Source organism: Sus scrofa, chromosome 8 (assembly GCF_000003025.6).
Source record: "Sus scrofa isolate TJ Tabasco breed Duroc chromosome 8, Sscrofa11.1, whole genome shotgun sequence".
NCBI classification, from domain to species: domain Eukaryota; kingdom Metazoa; phylum Chordata; class Mammalia; order Artiodactyla; family Suidae; genus Sus; species Sus scrofa.
In genome coordinates this window covers 19,148,482-19,174,620 of record NC_010450.4, presented here as the reverse complement: position 1 = coordinate 19,174,620, position 26,139 = coordinate 19,148,482, and the positions used below count along the sequence as shown (strand labels likewise).

The 26,139-nt window shown below is 42.6% G+C and overlaps 1 protein-coding gene and 1 long non-coding RNA gene across 2 annotated transcripts in view; one reads left to right on the top strand and one right to left on the bottom strand.

The window, feature by feature from the left end:
• The window catches only part of LOC102157952, a 46,384-nt gene that overhangs the window by 8,158 nt on the left and 12,087 nt on the right, over window positions 1-26,139 (bottom strand). The gene's annotated exons all lie outside the window — the stretch shown is intronic.
• SEPSECS (Sep (O-phosphoserine) tRNA:Sec (selenocysteine) tRNA synthase) overlaps window positions 12,375-26,139 on the top strand; it is a 64,459-nt gene continuing 50,694 nt past the window's right edge. The window contains exon 1 of the mRNA XM_013978560.2: window positions 12,375-12,710. Coding sequence (XP_013834014.1) covers window positions 12,390-12,710 — 321 coding nt within the window. The 5' untranslated portion in view covers window positions 12,375-12,389. The remainder of the gene's footprint in view (window positions 12,711-26,139) is intronic.

The following is a 26,139-nucleotide window of genomic DNA, read 5'->3' as shown; positions in this document are numbered from 1 at the left end:
TTCAACTTAACTTCTTTGCCATAAAGACAGAAATAATTGGCTCGCATAACTGAAAAGTCTAGGCCATGTTGACCTCAGGCATGGCTGGATCTAGGAGCTCAAATGCTGTCAATCAGATTGGGCAGTGCCTACGCTGTACCTGCTGTTAACTACTTTGAAATCAGGAGAAGTGGCAGAGTCATGCAGTTGGGCTTTTTATAGCTTTTATTTCATTTCCTCCATCTTCATCTTTCTTTTTCCCTTACCTTTTTCTTTCCCATCCAAAGTCTTAAGAAGTAGGTAAGATTTGATTTTAGTTTGGGAGAATGAGTGTGATGTAGTTGTAGCAGTGTTGATTGTAAGTCTCAGGGGTGGGACCTGCTTATTCTAGCTCTTGTTTTCTACCATAAATCCCCTTGTCCAAGAAAAAAGTAGAAAAAACTTTGGCTTCACTAGGACAAGTGCCTAATGTCTCATTCACCATTATATTTCTAGTACATCATAGTCCAGTGGCTGGAACACTTCAGAAGTATTTACCAAGTATTACCTAAATGTAGAAAAGAAGAAATTCAAAGGCTACAGAATTTTCCTCCCTTTAGTTGTCTTAAAGAGCATGAACTATGGAGGCAGAGTTTTGGGGCTTAAAACCAGACATCCCAGCTTTGCCCTTTGCATCTGTGCAACCTTGGGTTTGTCACTTAACCTAGTTTCTTTCTTTCTTTCTTTCTTTCTTTTTTTTTTTTTTTTTTGGCTATGCCCAAAAAATGTGGGACTTCCTTAAGCAGAGATTTAACCCGAGCCACAGCAGTAACAACACCAAATCCTTAACCACTAGGCCATCAGGGAACTCCAGGAAAACTTTGAAGAAAAAAAAAAATGGATTATATGCTTTTTTTTCTCCATCTCTTTTACTGGTACTTGGGTGGCTATTAGCCTAGGCCAATTTCTGGTTATCTATTGAAGCAAATTACTACCAAAATTAAAACAATATTTAATTCTGTCTCATGATTTTGTGATTCTTGGATTCAGACAGGTTCAGGTGGATGATAATTCTACGTCATGAGTGTCCGCTTGGGTCACTCAGTGGTGTTTAGCTTATGGATAACTACTCTGAAAGGCTTCACTAGCTTGTCCAGTTTCCTGGAAGGGCTTAAGCTGGGACCCTCAGCTGTGGGAAGCTCCCACAAGAAGCCTCTCCAGCATAGTAGTCTCAGGTCAGTCAGACTCACATGGCAGCTTAGGGCTCCCAGAGAATGTTCCAAGGACCATGGAAGTGAATGCTTCCAACTCTCTTAACGCTTAAGCCCAGGCTCAGAGTGAGCTTTCATCGTATTCTATTGATGAACACAGTTACGGAGCACACCTAAATTGAAGGGGAGGGAACATGGACTCCATCTTTCTCTCTCTCTCTCTCTTTTTTTTTTTTTGTCTTTTAGGGCCTCACTTATGGCACATGGAGGTTCCCAGGGTAGGGGTCCAATTGGAGCTGTAGCTGTCGGCCTATGCCGTAGCCACAGCAATGCCAGATCCAAGCAATATCTGTGACCTACACCACAGCTCGTGGCAATGCTGGATCCCCAACCCACTGAGCGAGGCCAGGGATCGAACCCACGTCCTCATGGATGCTAGTTGGGTTCATTCACAGGTGAGCCACGATAAGAACTCCCTGACTCCATCTCTTGATGGGAGGAGTGTCAAGGAATTCTTGGCTATTTTCAATCTTTCACACTATATACCTAAGAAGAGACCAACAAATGCTATGACACAGGTAGAGTCGAGTCGGGGTTTCACAGTGATCAAGGATGAGAGGGTTAAATGACTATCGTAGGTTTAGGCAGAACAAAGACTGAGGTTCCAAAGAGTTAGCTACAGCCAAATTGCCACACGGTGAGTGAAAGATTAATAGATTAACAAACTTGTTAAACATCGGAACTACTGAATAGAAAAAATTAACAATATACAAGGGAAAATGGTAATATGCTTAATAGATAAAAGGTTACTATCCTTAATACAGAAAATACTTTTTGAATTAATAGTAGAAAAATACATCTGGAAATGCAAGGGACCCAGAATATCCAAAACAATCCCGAAAAAAAAAAAATAATTTAGAGGGCCTACCCTTTCTGATTTCAAAAGTTATTACAAAAGTATTTTAATCAGGGCTGTGTGGCACTTGCATGAGGATAGAATATAGATCAACGGAACAAAATTGAAAATAAACCGATTTATGGTCAACTGATTTTTGATAAGGGTGCCAAGAACAATTCAGTGGAAAAAAGATTAGTCTTTTCTAACAGTGCCGAGACAACTGGACATCCACAAGCAAGAGAATGAAGTTGGGGAGTTCCCGTCACAGCATAGGGGAAAAGAATCTGACTAGGAACCATGAGGTTGCTGGTTCGATCCCTGGCCTTGCTCAGTGGGTTAAGGATCCCCACAAGCTGTGGCGTAGGCCAGCAGCTATAGCTCCGATTCGACCCCTAGCCTGGGAACCTCCATATGCCGTGGATGCATCCCTAAAAAAGACCAAAAAAAAAAAAAAAAAAAAAAAGGAATGACGTTGGACCCCTTCCTGACACCATATACGAAATAATAATAATAATAAATAATTCATAATGGACCAAAGACCTAATGTAAGAGTTTAAATTGTAAGACTCACAGGGTTAAATATTTTAGTCCTTGAATTAAGCAATGGTTTCTTAGACATGAAACCTAAGGCATAGTAACCAGTGAAAAATTAGATTAATTGGATTTCATCAAAAGTTATAACTTCTGAGCTTCAAAGGACACTATTAAGAAAATGAAAAGACAAGCCACAGAATGGGAGAAAAAAATTCCAAGTCATATATAGTATAAGGAATTAGTCCTATCCAGAGTATATAAAGAAGACTTACACCTCAACATTAAAAAGAAAAATGATCCATTTCAAAAGAATGGACACAGGATTTGAACAGACATTAAAAGAAGATAGACAAATGGCCAGTAAACACAATGAAAAGATATTCACAGCATTAGTCACCAAAGAAATGCAAATCAAAACCACACTGAGGTACCACATCACAGCTACTAGCATAGCTACAGGAAAAGACAGATCAGAACAAGAGCTGATGAGGATGTGTAGAAACTGGAATGCATCCTACCTCATTTCATACATTGCTGGTGGGATATAAAATGGCAAGGCTGCTCTGGAAAACCATCTGACTGTAACTCAACACGTTAAACCTAGATTTACCAAATGAGACTCCGTTTCACTCTTAGGTACAGACCCAAGGTAACTGAATGATACGGACCGCTAAAACATTTCTACAGAGCAGACGAGAAATAGTTATCATAACTTTAAAACTATATGCCCTGGCTGATGAGTCTCTTACCCTGTAATTTTTTTCTTTCCTGTCGAGATGGAACTCACGGAGTAGGACGCACATCTGTTATTTCTTATGCAACTCCAGCCTCATTTCCAGAAGATGGATGGGCTCTGAATCAAAGGAGGAGAGAGTGTAATACTTGCACCTTCCTTTTCGATCGTTCCTCTTCCATGGAGGTTGTGTTGAGTTGCTTTCTATGTGTCCCTTTGGGAACTAGGGGAAGAAAGCCGGCCCTCGGTGTCCCAAATGAGAGAAGAGACGTGTGGCTGGGAGTGGCCAAGGGTCACACTTTTGGTCTGGAGGAGGGTTAATAAGAGAAGTAAGGGCAGCTCCCACCTTGGAAAGGCAGTTCTCCCCGAGCCTGCAGGACACAAGGGGCTGCCTGTCATGAGCTCCCGAATCGCTCCCTGAGCCTCTCTGACATGGGCCCAGCATCACGTGGTAATCGTGTGTCTCACCTTCAGGCAGAGAGTTGGAAGTCTCTGGACTAAAGCCTGCACTCTTTAATGCTTAACATTTAGTGGTCTTTGCCTCTTTGGGGCCTGAAACTTCCACCTTATTTCAATGAGTCTGAGTAAAACCTAGCCCTGGGTCGGGGCACAGGTGACTAGGCTGAATTTTGACAGGTCTTAAGATATCTATTTATTGAAAGGGCAAGGTATCCAAAATATATTAAAGAGAAAAAACAAAGATGAAAAATTATATATGTTATGATTTCTATTCTTTTATATTAAAAAGCACACAAGTACTTGCATAGACACAATAGTTTGATGGACAGAAAGCAATGTGTACAGTGGCTGTCATGGGGTGGTGTCTTTTTGGAGGTGATCTTATTTTTTTCTGTCCACTTCACTAGTGTTTGGTCCTTTTTTTTCCTCCAATGAGCATATATTACTTTTGTAAACCAAAGGAACAAAACTATTCTTAAAAAATATGCTAATGGGAGAGGGTTAGGTAGATATTATTGTGGACTTGGTGGCCTGGCAGGTCCATGCTGACCTGTGGAAAGCACAGAGCACAAAGGGGACTGTGGGTCGCAGGGCAGAGGGTGTTTACTTTCTGGCCCATTTCTGTGTTTTTTCCTGTGTTGCGTGGAAGTAAAAGAGAGGTCAGAACTGGTCCGCTAAATGAGAGACTGCTGTGGGCTGAATTATATCCCCCTGAAATTCCTTTGTTGAAGCCTAACCCCTAGCACTTCAGAATGTGATATGGGGTCTTGCTTTTCTTTTCTTCTTTGTTTTAGGGCCACCCCTGTGGCATATGGAAGTTACCAGGCTAGAGGTTGAATCAGAGCTACAGCTGCCGGCCTACACCACAGTCACAGTAATACCAGATCTCAGCCGTGTCTGTGACCTACACTGCGGCTCACAGCAACGCTGGATCCTTAACCCACTGAGTGGGGCCAGGGATCAAACTGGCAGCCTCATGGATACTAGTTGGGTTCGTTTCCACTGAGCCATGTTGGGAACTCCTGGACATAGGATCTTTAAAGAGTGACTAAGTTAAAATGAAATCATTGGAATAGATCCTCATCCAATCTTAGTGGTGTCCTTATAAGAAAACGGAATTAAGACACTGAGAGACACCCGGAGGTATAAGCACAAAGAAAAGGCCAGGCGAGGACACAGCCAGAAGTCAGCCATCTGTCAGTCAAAGAGAGAAGCCTCAGAAGAATATAAACCTGTGGACACCTTGATCTTAGGCTTCCAGCTTCCAGAACCGAGAGACAATATATTTCTGTTAAGCCACTCTGTCTGTGGTATTTTGTTATGGCAGCCCTGGCAAACTAAAACAAGAATATTAACAATTTTAAGTTTCTGCATATTGAAATGTCTAAATATTTCAGCCCAAATAGTTTCACAGATGCTCACTTTTTTTGCCTTCAGAGTGCCTTTCTTCAACAAATATTTCACAAGAAAAACCTCATCAAACAACTTGTCTCTACTTATGATTCTGCATAATTACAGGCCTCCTAAATTTCATTTCATTCCAGTACAGAACATAAATTTATCCAATTAAAAATAGGTGCTTCAGCAAATGATTCATCCTGCAAGTTGAGATATCCCAAAATGCAATTACAGAATTTCAATATTAATATTGTACACCATTTGGGGGGCTCATTGTTTAATTGATTCAGTAGCTCCTGTGCTTATGAAGAGACAGATTTCAAGCCTCCCTGTTTCCAAACCTTGCTTCCATTTTGGCATCTCATTTGATAAATACTTTGATTAAAAATTTTCATAAGCACCCAAAAAGACACCCAACTTTACCGGTCATCAGAGAAATATCAATAAAATCACAATGAGATACCAAAATACACTGGAATGGGTAAAATAAAAAAGACTGATGTTACCAAGTGTTGGCAAGGATGTGGTGCAATTTGAGCTCTCAGACATTGCTAATGGAAAAACAGACACTTTGGCAAACAGTATGGCATTGCCTTAAAAAGTTAAGGATTCATTACCATACAATAGAGATTCTATTTTTGGGTATTCACCCAGGAGAAATGAAAATGACCAGACAAAACATGTATGTGAATGGTTGTAGCAGCTTAATTCATAATAGCCCCAAACTGGAGACAACTCAAGTGCCCATTGATTTTGAATGGATAAACCGAGTGTGGTGTATCCAGACCCTGGAAAACTACTGAGCCATAGAAAGGAAGGAAATATTAATATAGACAACAATACGATCTATCTTAAAAAAATACTGTGCTAAGCGAGAAACGTCAAACATAAAGATTCCAAACTGTATGAGTCCATTAGTGTGAAATTCTATAATATGCTAAACTGTAATGAAGAAATTCCATCAATGGTTGCCTGGAGCCAGGGTGAGGGGAGATAACTGAATACAAATGGGTATAAGGAAACTTTTTGGGGTGAAAGAATCATTCTGTTTTGTAATCATGGTAGTGATTAAATGTTTGTACAAAATCACAAACATTCACCAAACGGGACACTTTTAGTATAAATATTACCTTGATTCATGAAAAAGAGCAGGACTTCCAAGTATGAACAAAATACCACAAAATTTAGAGGACCTGTTTAAAAAATTCAATACACTGGTAGAACATACATTCATTTACAAAGTAGTTATTTCAAGGCTCAATTTTTTGGGGGTGGGTCTTTCTGTCTTTTTGGGGACACACTCGCGGCATATGGAGGTTCCCAAGCTAGGGGTTGAATCGGAGCTGTAGCTGCCAGCCTATGCCAGAGCCACAGCAACGCAGGATCTGAGCCACATCTGGGACCTATACCACAGCTCACGGCAATGCCAGATCCTGAACCGACTGAGCAAGGCCAGGGATTGAACCTGCGTCCTCATGGATACTAGTCGGGTTTGCTGACAGCTGAGCCACGACGGAAACGCCAAGGCTCAAATATTTTTAATATCAGATTGAGGTGTTGGTTTGCATCCTCAGGAGTCCCCTGGTGAAAATGAAAACTGGTCTCCATATGCAGAGAACAAGGAAAGACCAAAGAAAGAGGCAGTTCACTGCGGATTGGTAGATGGCGGTTTTAATAAGCAAGGGACCTTACACACAAGGTCTGCCTGAGTTGGCTGCAACACGAGTAAATCTCCTCACCTACCCACCAGAATCTGAAGTTTGTGTAAAAGCCTTAATAGAGTTCAGTCAGTGTTGTCTAGATGGTCTCGATAAAGCTCTCGGGAGTTCCCACTGTGGCTCATTGGTAAAGAACCTGACTAGTATCCATGAGAATATGGATTCCATCCCTGGCCTCACTCAGTGCATTAAGGCTCTGGCATTGCTGTGAACAGTGGTGTTGGTCACAGATGCAGCTTGTATCCAGTGTGGCTGTGGCTGTGGTGTAGGCCAGCAGCTGCAGCTCTGATTCAACCGCTAGCCTGGGAACTTCCATTCATTGTGGGTGGGGCCCTAAAAAGCAAAACCAACAAGTAACAACAACAAAACACTTTTCTCAAGGCTATGTCCTTGAAGTGGCTCCTAGTACAGGAACAGTGGGCAGAATTTATGTTCCAGGAACAGGGGAACAGAGGATGAGGAGCCTCTGAGTGCTTGGATGCCACTTGAGGGTTAAGAGGGGTCACGTCCTCTCAATGACATCCTCCTGCGTGATGAGATTCCAACAACTCTTTGAGGACGGATGATCTCGATTGTGAAGCTGTTAAAGCAGGCTCAGAGAACATGAGTATTTGCCCAGGGAAATAGCTAGTAAGTGGTGAGGCTGGGATTCAAATTAGGTTTGAGTTCAGAGCTCATACTCCATCTATCACATGCCTTTGACTTCTTAATTGAACCTGACATTAGTGTTTAGTGTGGTCTTTGGGGGCCGTTTGGACATGTTGTGAATAGCATTGAGGATAAACCTCTTTTTTAGCTTGTTTTAAATGTTTTCTTCTCTCACCTTCTACCACAACCCCAACGCTCCGCCAGTGGGCTGTGAATGCCTCACGTGGCCCCCTCCACACCTTGCTCTCCTCCATCTGAATCACCCTTGCACGGTCCCCTTTGCTATCCAGTAAAGTACAGCCCTCCAGGGGGGATTTGGAAACGTGTGTGCGCGCACGTGTGTCAGGGAGCATTTTGGATTGTTGCACCATGCATGAAGCATGAATAAATCATCCAGCCCCAAATCGCCAATAGCATTCCTTGCAAAACTTTGGCGAAATCCTGTCTTTATGGCTTTTAATTTTTGTATTTTTGGCTGCGCCCACAGCCTGTGGAAGTTCCTGGGCCAGGGATCGAATCTGCACCACAGCAGTGACAACACACTGGATCCTTAACTGCCAGGCCACCAGGCAACACCAGTAAAATCCTGTCTTTAGAAACCCATCTCAAGTCATCTCTGCCAGGCTATCTCTGTCCAGCTCAGCCCCAAGTGACCTCTCCCTCTTGAATGACTCCCTGCTGCCGCCACCCCTGCCATTCCTGCATAGCTCTTTGCAGGTATTCCGCCTTCGGGAAGCCAGCGTGCTATCCATTTGTACCCAGCACTTCGGAAGCACAGTGCTTTGCTGTTCAGTCAGTCATAGAATGATTTAAAAAGGCTTCCATCAGTAGTGCTGCAGGAATTTCTTTGGGGACTGTAGCTGGGCGGACACGAACGGCAGGCCTTTCTCCAGAATGAGTATAAGCACGTCCACTACAGATGCCAGTGAGAGACCGGGGGGGGGGGGGGGGAGTGTGTTGGGGTAGAGGGTTCAACTGTGGCTGACCTTTGCTGGGGGCTCCAGTCGGCACCAGAGATTGCTCTCCTGAAGCCTCCTGTTAGCACTTAATTCTGTGCGGGTAGTGGCCATGATTCATGCAGCAGGCCATTAATCCAGTAAGAAGCTGCTAAATGGGCAGACGAACAAAAACAGGAGGCCCTTCTGAGAGCTGTAAATTAGCTCTCCTAACAGCTTTATATACTTGAAAGCCAAGGGTATTCTGAGAGCACCGTGGAAAGTACCTGGAACCTCAGCTTCTAATAGAAACCCAGGAAGTTTGATTCAACGACTAACAAATTGAAGGCTTATTTTGTCCAAGTGGCCAGACTGGTACAGAGATGAGTAAAAAGACCGTACTTCATCTTTCTGGAGATCAAAAGCTCGAGAGAGAGTAATTTTTAAAACGACGTTTCCCTTCCCCTGACCCCATCCCTCGTCCAAAGAACCAGCCGCTTAACACCCTCTCCGGATCTTCTGCTCCTCTTCACCCCTACTGCTCCTACCAGGTTTTCACAAAGGCTTGCTGGATGGCTGCAGCAGCCTCTTAAGCTGGCTTCCTTGGCTACTTCTGCCCCATCCTGATCCAACATCCACAGAGCAGCACATGAGCATTCCCGGAAAGCAATCGGATCCTATTCCTCAGTAACTGATGCAAAACCTTTTAATGGCACGCTAATGATTTTAAGGATGAAATGTGAACCCCTTACCAAGGCCCTTCACCGTGGCAGGTGTATTTGCATCCTCAGCCTTTCTGTGATATAATTCTCTAATCCAGTATGCCGATCCTTGGGCAGGTTCCAAGACCTCTATGCTCTTGCTTGCTGTTCCCCGATGTTATGCATCCCAGCCCCCAGTCCAGTCAACCACGCTTTCAAGAGTCAGCCCAGGATCCAGCTCCTCCTCCTCCTGTCCCCAGAGGTGAGGGGCATCTCTATCTGCGCTCCCATCGCCACTGCGCTTTCTCACGTGTCGCAGGCACCGTACCTGACTCCTCACTTGTCTCTCTCAGTCTCGGTTTCTTAACTAAACCACAGGAACTATATCTCATTCATCTTTGACTATGCAGCACCCAGCAGTGAGTCTGGCGTCTGCTAGCCCCGTAAATGCTTGCTGAGTGCATCTGAATGAGTCCCAGGCAAAGTCATTATAAATAAGACAAGAATGGCTTATGCAGAGAGGCTGAATTGTGCATTTATCTCTTTCTGGTTCCTGCTTTGTTTCTAATACCACACGTGGAAAAAGTTGTGGTGGACAACTGAATGCCTCATTGTTCCTGAATGAGGGGAGGGAGGAGTATGAGCTTAGAAAAGAGACAAGGTTTGTTATCCTTGGGGAAATCAAAATACAAGTTTTTGATAGAATCCTGTCTCACAGATGATGTGAACATTCAGGTTCAAAGGGAGAGATGCAGAGAAGATCTATAGTTGAGTAGACTGAATGTTTGAGCCAGGTAGCTGAGTTTGAAATGTCCTGTTTTATTAAACAATCTGCCTCGCTTTGGACTCAGTTTTATTTATTTGGAATATGTGTTCGTTTCTTAGAGATACCATAATAAATCGCCACTCATTCTGTGGCTTAAAACAATAAAAATTGGGCCAGAAGACCAAAAATAACACGTTGGCAAGCTGTGTTCCCTCCAAAGGCTCTTAGTGGAAGGTCCTCCCTTGCCTCTTCCATCTTCTGATGGCACCAGCGTTCCTGGACGTGGGGCTACGTCATTCCAGTCTTAGCCACGTGGCTGTCTCTTCTCTCTGTGTCTTCTCTTCCGTCTCTTCTAGGGACCCTTGCGGTGGGTTTTAGCTAATTCCCCAGGTAATCTATGATGAGCTCATCTTGTGATACTTAGTTACACCAGCAAAGACCCATTTTCCAAATTAGGTCACATTAACAGGTTCCAGAGATTAGTGTGTGGACACAACCTTTTTTTGGGGGGGGGCGGGGGGAGCATAATGCAATCCACTATAGACTGTACATACTAACTTAAGTACATTTATGAATGCCATCCAGATAGAATTCTAGAATTCTTGAAATGCATGAGAGAAGTCTTATTTACCAAAGGAAGGGACTGCAACTGGGTGAATATTCAGCATGAATATTAAATGGAGATGCCACCTACTGGTTGCTAGGATTCACAACTGGTAAGGCTCAGAGGTAACAACACTAAATGCAGAATGACGTTCAATAGCACAAATAAGAAGTTAATTATGGGGCATCATTCAAATACATTGGGTATGTTGAGTCCAATAAGGTCAACTGGCAAATTTCTTTTTCTCTTGGGCACTGAAGCTATGAATGGAATGGCTAGGGTTAAAAGCCTTTTTTTTTTCTACGTAGAGCTGACAGTAGTTCATGTTCATTAAAGAAGAAGCAAGGAGAGGTAGATTCTCTCAGAATCACTGAGTATCAATTCTAGAGTCTGCCACAAAAGGGACAGGAAAAGTGGTGCATAAGTATTGCTATTGTACCATAAATCAATCAGTTTATTCAGTCCAGGGGTTGGCAGGCCATAGTCTTAGGCCAAATCTAGCTCACTGCCTGGTTTTGTCAATAAAGTTTTATTGAAACATGGCCACGTCCATTTATTTACGTTATTTGTGGCTACTTTTGCATTACACTAATGTAGCTGAATAGCTGGGACAGAGATACCATGGCCCTCGAAGCCAAAAAATATTTACTGATCTTGCCCTTCAGAGAAAATTTGCTAACCTCTGATTCTACCCAATCATTACTATTTAACTTTTTTTTTTTCCTTTGGCCATGCCTGTGGCATGTGGAAGTTCCTGGGCCAGGGATCGAACCTGTGCTACTGCAGCAACCCAAGCCATGGCAATGACAATGCTGGATCCACAACCTGCTGCACCACCAGGGAACTCTATATTTTAACATTTTTGAATGTATATTATGCTCTAGAAGCCAATCTGTTTTATATACATTGTTTGATGTAACTTTATTCATATTCAAAGCTATGCTGACTTGGTTATTGTTATTGGCATTTTATAGATGGGGAAACTGAGGCTTAGTGGGCCAGGAACTTGCCCCAGATCACAAAGTTGCTAAGTGACAGAGGTGGGTCTTTTTGATTACTAGAGTTTTCATTCATAAGCCAAATGCAAACTTTTGGTATCTTCTAATTACCTAAATTATCAGAGAAGAGTTTTACATACCAAGGACCATAAGGAATAGCTTGTATTGGCAAATATATATACTTTAAAAAATATTGAATTCTAAACTTTATTTATTTATTTATTTAGGCTGTGGTGTGCAGATGCTTGATGTGGAATCTCAGTTTCCATACCAGGGATTGAACCCCAGGCTGCAGTGGTGACAGGGCCAAATCCTAACCACTAGACCACCAGGGAACTCCCTGTATTAGCATATACTCGTTGTTGCTTTGTGTGTGTGTGGGGTTGCTTTTCAGGTATGCAGGTGGGGCATATGGAAGTTCCTAGACTAGGGGTTGAATCAGAGCTGCAGTTGCCTTCCTACCCACAGCCACAGCAACGTCAGATCCTTAATCCACCGAGTAAAGACAGGGATCAAACCCACAGCCTCATGGATACTAGGCAGGTTCCTTACCACTGAGCCACAACAGGAACTCCTATTGTTGCTTTCTGAAAAATTCAAAAATGTTTTGAGAGCACAGTCTTTAGTGCATTCGCCTGCTGTGGCCACCTTTGCCTGGCAAAGCAATAAAGCTATTTTTTTCTCCTTCGCCCCAAACTCTGTCTCTGTTCTTCTCTTCGGCACTGGTGGACAAAGGCTGAGTTTCAGCAACAAATTTTGGGGGCTCCTCTGGGATCAACTCATGGGCAGCTGGCAGCCCTGTGAAGCCTCTGGGCTTGATCTGACACTATGGGGTTTCTCTCCACACCAGCCGCCTTTGGGAGAGTGGAGAGTTGGAGGATGCCCCCAGAGGCCGGATCGCTAGGTATCCCCGCTGTAGAGCCGTGCCCTGGTCATATCAGGCTTGCCATCTCAGCAGCTGGAACTCCAAGGCTGGCGTGGAAGGGGAGAGAAAGACCCCCCCCCCGCAGCCGTTGCCAAGGCCACCTTGGCCTTGAGGACCTCTCTCTCTCTGTGCCCACACTGGCCCAAAACTCCTACTCTGAGAAGTCATTTTGGGAAGGAGAAAAACAGGGTCTGGGATGTCGTGACACCTCTGCCAGCATCTGGGTAAGTCCCCTGGTGTGCACTCGAGGCCCCTTGACCTTGTCTGTCTGGGGATTTTCCGTTTGGGAGATCCCATTTGTAAGGCACCCCTTGGACTAAGGCCACTGGCTTAACAGGACCTGGAAGCAAATTTGAGCCTCAGGCTGCCTGTTTTTCTGGTTTGTGGCTTCCATTTGGCTGGAGAGGATGCCAGTTTTGCTCACAAGTGTTTAATTCAACTCAGTACAGAAAGTGCTGCTCGGATTCCATCTAATAATACCCTAGGAAAGATTTTTAACAAAAGGGTCAACTTACAGTTATGAGCCCATGACTAAAAAAAAAAAACTTATTCCAACTGTTATTTATAAACAAATGAGTTTGAAATTGTGTTACCTGATTCATAACTAAGTTTAGAAAATGAAACTACGAGCGCTCTGGCTGTGTCTGTCTGTATGTCTCAATGGGCAATATCTTTGTCTTGACCTTTAGAGGGTATTATTGAAATTAAATTGTAAGTGAGCTCTACTTAATTGGCTTAAAAAAATTAATTGCTTGTGTAAATTCTCAAAAATACGGAAGGTAACTGACCAGAATCAATTTCATATGATCCAGGAAATAGTCAACATTAAATTAACAGCTGATACTGAAGGTGGCTTAAGCCAGATGGTTTGATCAATCTAGACATGCTTTTAGCGTCGTCAATGTTAAATACGCTGTGCCTAGGTTTATTAGAGATCAAAGAAGACCTTATATCCATCGCGAATTTGTCAGAAAGAAAATTAACTTGGGTGTGATAAAATGTTTTACAAGTAAGTTAAGTGTAAATGAGATAAGAGCTTTTCAGTAAACTCTATAGGAATAATTATGTTTTGGGAAAGTCTACTTACGAATGAGCTCTCCGGATATTTGGGGACAGGAAATTTTAGAGTTGTTCTAAATTAAGTTAAATGATGGACATCTGTTGAACAGCGAGGTTATTCCCAAAGAAAGTAAGAAACTGAGCTATCAGTTCCCAAACAGAGAAACTAAAGGTGTTTAGGACTATTGAGTATGTTTAGTGCCTCCCTGAGATATTCTCTGTAAGAAAGCACATGTTTTTAGAAATCATTGGTGTTTATGCTTACCCATCTACAGACTGCTGGTGTAGAAGACAGTCCATGGTTGCTTAAAGAAAATAGGATGTGTATTTTAAACAGAAGGTATGAGGAAAGGCATTGCATTTTCTTAAGGGAAAAGAGTGATTTTTGTCCTAGAAGTGGCTGCTTTTGAATGCAAAAGGAACGAAGGGGCAAAATAATATGGATACAGAAAGGTATGGAAGGTTTGTGGAAAAGAAAAAGGAAGTTTACTTGGGTAAATGGCTTTTGTTGGGAATGGGCTGAGATAAGACTGGATCTGGTTTTTCCCTCCAGAGTTTTCTTGAAATGCTACTTTTGATAAGACTGTGTGAAGTTCTTTGCCTTTAAGTGATTTGTATTTGCTTTTGGAAATATTCTGTCATGTTGACTAAGTAAATAAGTATGTGGCAGCTTCTAAAAGTTCTTTTGGGAGTTCCCGTCGTGGCATAGTGGAAACGAATCCAGCTAGGAACCATGAGGTTGTGGGTTCGATCCTTGGCCTTGCCCAGTGGGTTAAGGATCCGGCGTTGCCGTGAGCTGTGATGTAGGTCACAGACGAGGCTCAGATACTGTGTTGCTGTGGCTGTGGTTTAGGATGGCAGCTGTAAGCTCTGACTCGACCCCTAGCCTGGGAACCTCCATATGCCGGGAGTACAGCCCTAGAAAGCAAAAAATAAAAATAAAAATAAAAAATAAAAGTTCTTTTGACTTCCAGCTAAATGCAGAATGCTCCAGAGGAACCCTGAGGCACCTCAGAGAAATACTAAATTAACCAAGATTACCTGTATGTTAAAATACATGAGGAGCATTATCACATGAGTGATAAACCTACTTAGATTACACTGTGTATAAATGTCATTAATACAGACATTCCAGAAATTACATAAAACTTCTAAAATTTATATGTGTACTGATATGTAAGGTTATCAGGGCATAATTCTGGTTATTGCAACCAAGTTTCTTTCTTTGCCTTTTTTTTTTTTTTTTTTTTTTGGCTTTTTACAACCACACCTGTGGCTATGGACGTTCCCAAGCTAGGGATCGAATCAGAGCTGCAGCTGTCGGCCTACACCACAGCCACGACAGTGCCAGATCTGAGACACATCCGCCACCTACACCACAGCTCACAGCAACGCCAGATCCTTAACCCACTGAACAAGGCCAAGGATCAAACCCGCATCCTCATGGATACTAGTTGGGTTCATTACCTGCTGAGCCACAATGGGAACGCCTGTATTTTTTTTTTTTTTCAAATTTCTTTATTGATTACCTTTAACTATGCCTTTGAAGTCCTGTCATTGTTGTACTCTGATGCTTTTGCAAAAGTGCTTTATGCTTAAGAAGGTTCAGGAGTTCCTGTTGTGGTGCAGTGGTTAATGAATCCTACTAGGAACCATGAGGTTGCGGGTTCGATCCCTGCCCTTGCTCAGTGGGTTAAGGATCCGATGTTGCCGTGAGCTGTGGTGTAGGTCGCAGACCCGGCTGGGATCCTGCGTTGCTGTGGCTCTGGTGTAGGCTGGCAGCTACAGCTCCGATTAGACCCCTAGCCTGGGAAACTCCATATGCCGCGGGGCAGCCCAAGAAATGGCAAAAAGACAAAAAAGACAAAAAAAAAAAAAAAAAAAAAAAAAAGAAGGTTCACAAGCATAGGTCTCTGATAAACTTCAGACAATACCTCTGAACTGGGTAAAAAATTATAGGATCCTCATGGAAAATCTGATGGCTTTATAAAGCAGATAACAAAAAGGATTAGTTGCGGAGTGAACTGATGAATATGGCTATGCTTATGGTTTACTTTGTATGAAATATCACTGGTTTTGATCCATGCTTTCCAGACATGGGGAAGCGCTCCCCCTCAAGCTGCTCATGACTTTGAGCAATGGGGTAAATTACACTTCTGTGGGCAAAATTAAATTTTTTTTTTCTCTCTGCTTGGTCCCTCCAGAAATGGGAGACTCTCGGGTTCTGAGCAATCTTATCAGCTGAATGGAAAAAATTGCCTCCTGGCATGTGCAGGAATCTGTATGCTTTGGGGACCGAGAAACCCACCAAGGTGGAGCCTGATGGCAGGACTTAGCATGGCTTTTCTGGCCTTGAGAGGCTTTTCAGGAATTCAGTCTGAGATGACTGAGGACTTACACCAGAATCGAGGTGGAGGAGCCTATGTGGTCAATGGAGCAGACTTATTTCGGAAACAAATCAGACTTGGTTTGACCGTGTTCGAGGGGGATGAGGGTAATTGTCCAGAAAAAGACTATGTTTCAATAGATAAAATTCTGGTTCTGTTAACTTAAGTCTGTATTTGTTCAAGTTATGGTGATAGACACATTTTGACCTGATGTGCAGAAGGAAAAGAAAATTATCTAGTGGAGTTATCACAGACTAACCCCTCACGACCTATCACTGCTTGCTTGAGGGCTACTGCTGAAAGCACGTGTACAATGCTTGCGTGATAATTGGGTACTAAGGCTAAAAGGTATGTATGGCCTATAAAGCATGTCCTCATTCACAGCATTCTGAGCTTGTTCCCCACACCCGATCCGTTTTCCCCCAACGTGGATTAACTAGGCAAATACGAAGGCGGGCTAGTGCCGAAGGCCCAGACCTACTCCTGGGGCAAGCAGCTGAATCACCCTGACATCAGGGGACAGATATTTTGACCATCAGTGCTTTCTTTCTACTGAAGGTCTTACAATCGAAAGCGGACACGATGGAAACCCTGCACATACTGAGGTGAGAGGAAGTCACTCTGGCTTGTACATGGCTTAACTTAAACTTTACTGACCAAAGCGGCCTGTGTTGTAACCTTTCAGACATGCACTGTACATTTGCTTTGGCCATTGTGGATTTCAGACACATTCTTGTATGGCTGAGAACTTGAGTTTTCTAAGCTGTGTCAGATGCCACCAGCCATTCTCAAAGCAGTGTCTGCTGGCAGCTGGTAGCTGCAGCTTATGCTTTCAAAATCCCCTCTTGCAATGTTAATGCCAATATAATAAGTTATTTTACCTGCCCACTTACTACAAGCCTCTAGACATTTATTTTTTAAACTTCTTTAAACTTCTGTTCTCCCTTATGCTCTCCCATACTCAACTTCTGGATTTTTCCAAGGGAGTTTAGAATTTCAGGTTTTGAAACTTCAGGCTGTCATAAATTTCACCCTGCAATGTGTCTCATCTGTTTTAGCAAACATATGGAATACTTGTATTGTAATTTTGTCTTTTATCATAATTTTAACCATAGGTATTAGAAAGCACAATGCTTATTATCTCTTGTACTCTCGGTATTCTCTTGAGGTATTTGCTTTAATTTCATATTTATTACATTTAATGCATTTCCTTGAGTACTTTCCTCAGCTGGTTTTTTTTTTTTTTCTTCTTTTTTTCTTTTTTTGTCTTTTTGCCTTTTCTAGGGCTGCTCCTGTGGCATATGGAGGTTCCCAGGCTAGGGGTCCAATCGGAACTGTAGCTGCCAGCTTACACCACAGCCACAGCAATGCGGGATCCGAACCGCATCTGCGACCTGCATCACAGCTCACAGCAACACCAGATCCTTAACCCACTGAGCCAGGCCAGGAATCGAACCTGCAACCTTAAGGTTCCTAGTCGGATTAGTTAACCACTGTGCCACTAGGGGAACTCCTCAGCTGGGTTTTATGGGTGGTTTACTTTATCCATGTCTGATCACATTTTCTATCCTTTTTTATCGATGATATCATTGTTAGTATGAAATTCTTGAACTTCCATACTGTTCTATCAACATTTTATAATTTTGTAGTAGTCACAAATGTTATGGATAAAAAGATGGATTGCCAACCTGATTCTCTTTCCTTTGCAAATAATGTGTTCTTTCTGCCTAAGTTTGTAGGTTATTTTCTTTCTCTGAAGAGTTTGGATACTTTAACAGGATATAATATGTCTTAAGTATGTGCTTTTTTTCTCACTCATTCTGCCTGATTCTTCTTGGTAGTCCCTTTCAATCTGAAGACTTAGTCTTTTTAATTTAAGTCTAGTTAAGTTTTCTTTTATGACTTCTTCTGCTGTTATTCCTTTGTTTTTTCCCATTTTGAAACTCCACTAATTCCTTATTACCCTTACATGGCACATTCAAATCATAAAAAAATAAGATACTTATCTTAGGTCAGTATCTTATAGTAGATGTATATTAACTAAAAGTGGATAGCAAGGTGTATATTTCATAGTATAAATTCAGGTGTGCAAAAATTAAACTTTACGGAGTTCCTGTCATGGCTCAGTGGTTGACGAATCCGACTAGGAACGACGAGGTTGCGGGTTCAATCCTTGACCTTGCTCAGTGGGATAAGGATCTGGCATTGCCGTGAGCTGTGGTGTAGGCTGCAGATGCAGCTCAGATCTGGCATTGCTGTGGCTCTGGCGTAGGCCGGCAGCTACAGCTCTGATTTGACCCCTAGCCTGGGAACCTCCATATGCCTCGGAAGCAGCCCAAGAAATGGCAAAAAGACAAAAAAAAAAAAAAAAAAAAAAAAAATTAAACTTTATTTTTTCTATAATTGAATTAAAATTAACTTGGAGTCTTCTAATATCAGAAAACTTAAATCTTTTGCTTCTAAGTAAACCCAGTTGCTTTAGGATTTTTATTCCCTTAGGCCCGCTCTCTTTTTTTCTTGGTGAGTCTCTCTAAAGAATTGTCAAATTTGGGAGTTCTGTCACGGCTTGGTGGTAACGAACCTTACTAGTAAACATGAGGACTAGGGTTCGCTCCCTGGTCTTGCTCAGTGGGTTAAGAATCCAGCATTGCCGTGAGCTGTGGTGTAGGTCGCAGATGCAGCTTGGATCCTGAGTTGCTGTGGCTGTGGCATAAGGCCAGCATTTACAGCTCTGATTCAACGCCTAGCCTGGGAACTTCCATATGCTGCATCTGCAGCCCTAAAGAAGAAAAATAATTATTGAATTTATTTATCTTTTCAAAGAACTAACTCTGAGTTTCACTGATCTTTTCTATTTTTTTTTGTCTCTGCTTCATTTATTTCTGCTCTGATCTTTATTAATTTCCTTTTTCCTACTAACTTTGGGTTTTGTTTATTCTTTTTCTAGTTCATTTAGGTGTTTCCTCCATATCCATGTCTCCAGGTCTTCACTTTTCGTTTTTTTTAAATCTTTTTAGGGCTGCACCCATGGCATATGGAGTTGCCCAGGATAGGGGTAGAATCAGAGCTGCAACTGCCAGCCTACACCACAGCCACAGCAAGGTGGGATCCAAGCTGTATCTACGATCTACACCACAGCTCATGGCAATGCCTGATCCTTAACCCACTGAGCGAGGCCAGGAATTGAACCCGCATCCTCATGGATATTCGGGTTCATTACCGCTGACCCTTGACGGGAACGCCATGGTCTTCACTTTTCTAGGAAAGCCTCCAAATGCATAAGTAATAATAAACTTTTTCTCCTGTTAATCTGCCTTGCATCAGTCTAATTTGCAGGGTCCCATGTACTGAACCTAAGAAGGTAGAGGAAAAAGTCTTTTTTTCCCTTCTTTACATTTGTTATAATTTATCAGTATAAACTAGAAAAGAAATAGTTCATGAAACTAAGTGGCTTGATTTGGTCAATAAAGCTCAGTCTTTGGTCAATTGTTTTTATCACTGGTCGTATCATCTCTCTGGGGGTATACTCTAGAAGCTGTTTATTGTGAGGTAAAATGTGTTGGTGATGCTTTGCTCTTGAGAGGGAAGCTGCCACTGTGATGGTGGAGGCTGAGTCTATAATTTCTGAAGAAATCAGCATGTCCTATGATTGGGTGTTTGAAGAGACAAGCTTTATACAAGAGATACAGATGATCTGGTAAATGCGCACCAGAATATTAACAAAGCATTTATGTTCCGTTGTAATAAAACAAAACACTTCCTTCAGAGCGGAAGTGAGGACTGAGACGGTGTGGGTAGTGTTAGCTGTGTGGGCTTCTGCAGAAGGAAGATCTTCAAATCGCAGCTCTGCCATGGATTAGCTGTGCCTTTTGGACAAGTTCCTTTCCCTCTCTGAGCCTCAGCTTCTTTACTGGCAAAGGTGAGATTCACTCACTCATTGCTTCATTTATTAAAACACTATTATTTGGACAACCTGCCTTGGAACTTACTCTTATTAGTTGTAAGATCTCCAACTTTTGAGGGGTATTGTTGGTTTTTACTCTTCACTGCTCTCTCTGTCCCATCACCGCATCATCTAGCTTGAATAATGCTTTGGATCTGAACAAAGTATTACGTACTAGGAATTTCAAAGCAAAAGGAGGAGGGGGCCAGGAGATACCCTTTCCCTCCCCTCCTTCTGCTCTGTTCTGAAGTTCCCTTGGCTCGAGCATTCTAAAGCAGATCTCTTGTGCTTTCTACACTATTTGATATCTTTTACATATTGGGTAATGCACAAAATGCAGAATATACAAAACCAATGAACCATGATCTATGTTCTTTAGAAGCCAGTAATATTCCAATTTTTTTTTTTTCTGTCTATTTAGGGCTGCACCCATGGCACATGGAGGTTCCCAGGCTGGGGGTCTAATCAGAGCTGCAGCTGCCGGCCTATGCCAGAGCCACAACCATGCCATATCTGAGCCATGTCTGCAACCTACACCACGGCTCATGGCAACACCAGATCCTTAACCCACTGAGCAAGGCCAGGGATCGAACCTGCATTCTCATGGATGCTGGTCAGATTCATTTCTGCTGAGCCACAAGGAATTCCCCAAATTCTAAAAATGGACCAGACAGACCTCAGAATCTCCAAGAGTGTAAGAAGGATGTTCTTCAATGAATGTTCAGGACAGTGTTTGGCAAAAATAGGCCTCATAATTTTTATAAATTCAAAGGCAACACAGAATCCCATGGGCAGAGAATTTTCCTTGATGTCTTAACTATCAGCTAACTTGCGTCCTGTCCCTTATTCACTTTTACTTCACCTGGACAGCTCCTAACATTCTGAGAAGGAAATGTTTCTAAGCTATAAAGAACTTGGGATGTGTTTTTTAAAGGTATATTTTTCAACACTCAAGGAATTTCAAGAAAGGTACCATTTGCCTAAGGGCAGATAATTTAAAAGATCTCTCTTGGGATGGCTTCCAATAAGTTGGTGATTGGAAAACTGATGCATGAATATAACGCATTATTATTCTGCACTGATGTTTCAGAGGAGGAAACTAGTTGGGGAATATTTTTCTCCCTAACATTTGATCCCTGCTGAAATGAGTCAAAATACCCAATGTTCTTTGTATTCAGAGGTGACACTGGTACCAGCACGACTGTCAGCTGCTGTCAGTCCTGGGCGATTGGAAGCAATGTCACAGTGCTTTAACTTGCTTTTCAGTTTGCTCAGCATGTCTTTGAAGCATCACCTCTACTCGTCTCTTCCACAGCTCACTGTTCAGCCAAATTGCACTATTTCAGCAGGAACTCAGCCAAATGCTTAAAAACTACTGGGCCAATCTCCTCCTTGTTGAGGATTTAGGACTTAAAGTCTCAAAGGGGCAGCAGCCATACTGCCTGGGGTGCTTGTTACACTGCCTATTCCTGGACCATATCCCTTCACCAAAGGATTCAGAAACTCTGGGGATGGAAGATCAGGTAACCTGCATTTTAAGCATATGCCCCTGGTGACGCTTATGCACTGGGGGTTCAGAGTTGAGGGCTTTTATGGTCACCAATTATGTTTTGGTTGAGCCTTCTATTTTCTTTTACACATGGCGACAGGGGCAACCTGCAGTAGCCTGGTCCCAGAAATACACCTGGACATCCCCACAAAAGGCAGGTCTGTTCATAGGATTCAGTCTTCCCAGAAAACTCCCCCTGTTCCTTATATGTTTTACAGCTTATATTTTGAAAATGTCCCACTCGCGATCGAGTAGATCTTTCTAAATAGCTAGGTAGATCTGGAACAAAGACAGAAAACAAACCAAATCCAAAACATGAACAGACTGTGAGAGAAGAAGAGCTTAAAAACTGAGAGGAGATGGAGTTCCCGTCGTGGCGCAGTGGTTAACGAATCCGACTAGGAACCATGAGGTTGCGGGTTCGGTCGCTGGCCTTGCTCAGTGGGTTAAGGATCCGGCATTGCCGTGAGCTGTGGTGTAGGTTGCAGAGACGCGGCTCGGATCCCGCGTTGCTGTGGCTCTGGTGTAGGCCAGTGGCTACAGCTCCAATTTGACCCCTAGCCTGGGAACCTCCATATGCCGCGGGAGTGGCCCAAGAAATGGCAAAAAGACAAAAAAAAAAAAAACAAAAAAAACCCAAAAAACTGAGAGTAGAATTGTAACTTCCACGGGAAGGGGAAAAGCCCTCAGCTTGACTGATAACACAGGCAAGAGCTCTTTTAGGTATTTGTCACAAAAATGAAAATAAGTGCAATATCTTGGGCTTCCTTCACAGACAGGTATCTACTCCCCCACCCCCCACCTCACCCCTGCTCAGAACAGGCTGCACTTCTTCCCCTGGTGGCCCAGATGCAGCCTCTGGGGCTCAAAACTTCCTTTCTCTCTGTATTGTTTCTACAACCACAGACAGCTTTTCTGCTCATTTTAAAAAAACTTTTGATTTTGGAATAATTATAGATTTGTAGTAAATTGCAAAAAAAAAAAAATGTACAGGGAACTTCCATACACCTTGCGCCCTGTTTCCCCAATGGTAACATCTTGTACGGCTATAGTACATCAAAGCCAGGAAACTTAACACTGGTCCTTGGTATGACCCATGAGCTTCTTCACATTTGACCAGTTATACCTGCACTGTGTGTATTTGTATAAATCTATGCAAATCTATCACATGTGTAGATTAGCATAACTACTACCAGAACTAAGCTACAGAACTGTTTCATCACTCAAGGCTCCCTTGTCTACTCCCTGACAGCCACTCGCAGCCTCTTCCATCACCATTGCTAACCCAGCAATAGCTAATCTAGTTGCCATCTCTACAATTTCACACAACTATTTTTAATAGCATTTTAATAGCCTTGAAGCAACTTCCAACCATACTGAGCTTCCTGCATGGACTGTCCAAGTTGCCTCCCAAGGTACCAATTACTGTTTTTGTTACCATTCTAATTACAAAGTTGTATACATTTTTAGTGGTCTGATGATAAGCCTTGTATTCCTACAAGCATCCTTTTGAATGCATAATTTTGCTGAGTGTGTGGTTTTTCAGCAATGTCTAGTATGCCACAGAAGAAATATTTGTATAATGGCTCCAACATAATACAAGTTTTTTACTTACAGGGGAGTTCAAGGAAGATCTGTCTGGCAAGCATTCCTCCTCCAACTGGCAGTCAAGTCACCCACATTCTTTTCATCTTGTGACTCTGCCACTTTGATGGCTAATTTTACATGTCAACTGGACCAGGTCATGGGATGCCCAGAAATTTGGGTAAACATTATCTCTGGGTGTGTCTGTGAGGGTGTTTCTGGATGAGATTATATTTGAATCAGTAGACTGAGTAATGCTGATTGCCCTCCCCAGTGTGGTGAGGCCTTATCCAATCCACTGAAGGCCTGAACACAATAAAAAGCAAAGAAAGAATTCTTTCTCTCTGCTGACCATCTTTGAGCCAGAACATGGGTCTTCTGTCTTTGAATTCAGATGCAGGCTGGAATTTACATCATTGGCTCTCCTGGTTGTCAGGCCTTTAGACTAAGACTAGAACTGTATTATTGGCTCTTCTAGATCTCGAGCTTGCTATTTGCAAATCTCAGAATTTTCAGCCTCCATAATCAGGTGAGCCAATTCCTTATAGTAAAGCTCTTTATAAATACACACACACACACACACACACACACACACACACACACACACACACCCCGTAGTAGTTCTGTTTATCTGAAGGACCCTGACTAATACAGCCACCCTCTAGGGCCATGTGTAGCTGTGGCTGCATCTCTCTAGAGGATGGGTACGGAGGGAATGGAAGCTGCTGCTTCAAGCTTTGACTAGGAAATGGCCTGATCACTTTCACTTTCATCCGATTGGCTAGAGCTCAGTCACCTGGCCACACCCAGCTGCAAACGGGGTTGAGGAAAGTTGTCTAGATCAAAGGACAGCTCTCTTCTAACTTCTAAAAATGGAGGTTTCATTGAGAGGAAAAACTGGGAAAAGCAATGGCTTTGGGATAGGCAAAAACTGCCCAAAATAAGGATGAATGCAAAGATGATGCCCTAAAAATGTTCATCACAGATTTGTTTATCGTAGTGAAAATATTTTAACAATATAAATAAGCCATACTAGAAGATTGGTTAAATACACTAGGAAAGATTCATACAACAGAATAAAAGCTGATGTTCAATGATATTTTAGAAGAAAACATGATTTAGACCAACATGGTAAATGTGTATAATGCACTGTTAAGTATGAAGAGCAGGCAATGAGATCAAGACGATATGTTCCTTTTTTTGTAAATACCAAAAACAGTGACTATGTGCACAGAAGAGAGACTAGATGGGTGTACACCACAATTTTAAGTGTGGTTATCCCTCTTAGGGAAATCATGGGTGATTCTTATTTTCTTTTTTTATCTGTACTTTCTAATTTTTTTGAAATATATCAAAAATGTATTACACTTGAAATAGAAACAATAAAATGGAAGACTATAAAGCAAGAATAAAAGGGACAAGGTTGAAAGAGGAAACTGGTGACCTGGGTTTGAATCCTCACTTTACCACTTACTAGTTGAATGACTGCGAGTGGGTTATTCGCCTTTCTGAGCCTTGATTTCCTCAGCCACAAAATGAGAACGCTGGTAATAAACATACTGACCTCGTGGGCTTGTTATGAGGCTTCAGTAAAATAACATTCTTAAGAGTTCGGTACTTGGCACGCAGGAAGTGCTCAAAAAGCTTAACCATTGTTATGATCATCATTATTTATTTATTTTTTTTTGCCTTTTCTAGGGTCTCTCCTGCAGCATATGGAGGTCCCCAGGCTAGGGGTCTAATCGGAGCTATAGCCACTGGCCGATGCCAGAGCCACAGCAGCGCGGGATCTGAGCTGCGGCTGCAACCTACACCACAGCTCAGGGCAATGCTGGATCCTTAACCCACTGAGCAAGGCCAGGGATTGAACCCAAACCTCATGGTTCCCAGTTGGATTTGTTAACCATTGAGCCACGAAGGGAACTCCATGATCATTATTAACAGTAGGGTGTCTTGGAGAAACCCAGGGTCATGGGGTAACATGAAAGTTGTTGATGGTTCTCTCCACTCCTGGGCCAAATATCAGTCTTCATAAATAAAGTCCTGCTTCTCCCAAATCTATAACGCTTTTCTTTCACCTTGGTTTTGGCACTATTCTTGTTCTGAAGCTCCAAACATGTTTTTTGTTATCATTACTCTTTGGACTAAACTCTATTATCACTTAAAAAATCATATATACAATCTTCTTTATTTCATTTTATTTTATTTATTTATTTTTATCTTTTTGCCTTTTCTAGGGCTGCTCCTGCAGCATATGGAGGTTCCCAGGCTAGGGGTCTAATCGGAGCTGTAGCCACCGGTCTACGCCACAGCCACAGCAACACGGGATCCAAGCCGAGTCTTCGACTTACACCACAGCTCACGGCAACGCTGGAACCTTAACCCACTGTGCGAGGCCAGGAATCGAACCTGCAACCTCATGGTTCCTAGTTGGATTCAGTAACCACTGCACCACAACGGGAACTCTTACTTCATTTTAACAGAAGATCATACCATCAAGCAATCATGATTACAGGTCGTTTCTAAAGAATCCAGCCCTTAGGAAGCTGCTAAGCAATGGCAATGACCACATTTTATGGAACACATCTCCCTCGCAACCACACCACACATAGATTCCAATCTCCATTCCCAGGGTTTCTTGTACGGTAGAAGTATCTCGCCTGGCCTTCTCCAGCCCCTCGATCACGCCTCTCCCTCTCCCTAGGCAGGCCTTCCTTCTTCCTTCTCTTTGGGGAGTTTCCCTGGGCCAGCACTCATTATGGTTGAGTCTGGTTAATCCTGGATGCTGTAGGGAAAGTCCACTTGGCAGTGTCTCTAACCTAGACTTTGTCAGCATTAAAGAGGACATTTTGGCCCCTACCGGTAGGGGTTTGTTCTTTGTCTTCCTTCTTAATTGGTTCAGAACCTGGATGGGGAAAGCAGTTTTATTTGCTGGGCCCTACTCAGAGTTCTCAAGAAAACACACACACACACACACACACACACACACACACACACAGTTTGTTAATAATATAATCTCAAAGAATAAAGGTTTTTTTTTCTTCAGTGTGTGGGTTTTGTTTTTACCGAAGCTATAGTAAGAAGCAGGCAAGCAGGAAGGTATACTAAAACATCTAGAGACAGAGTTCCCG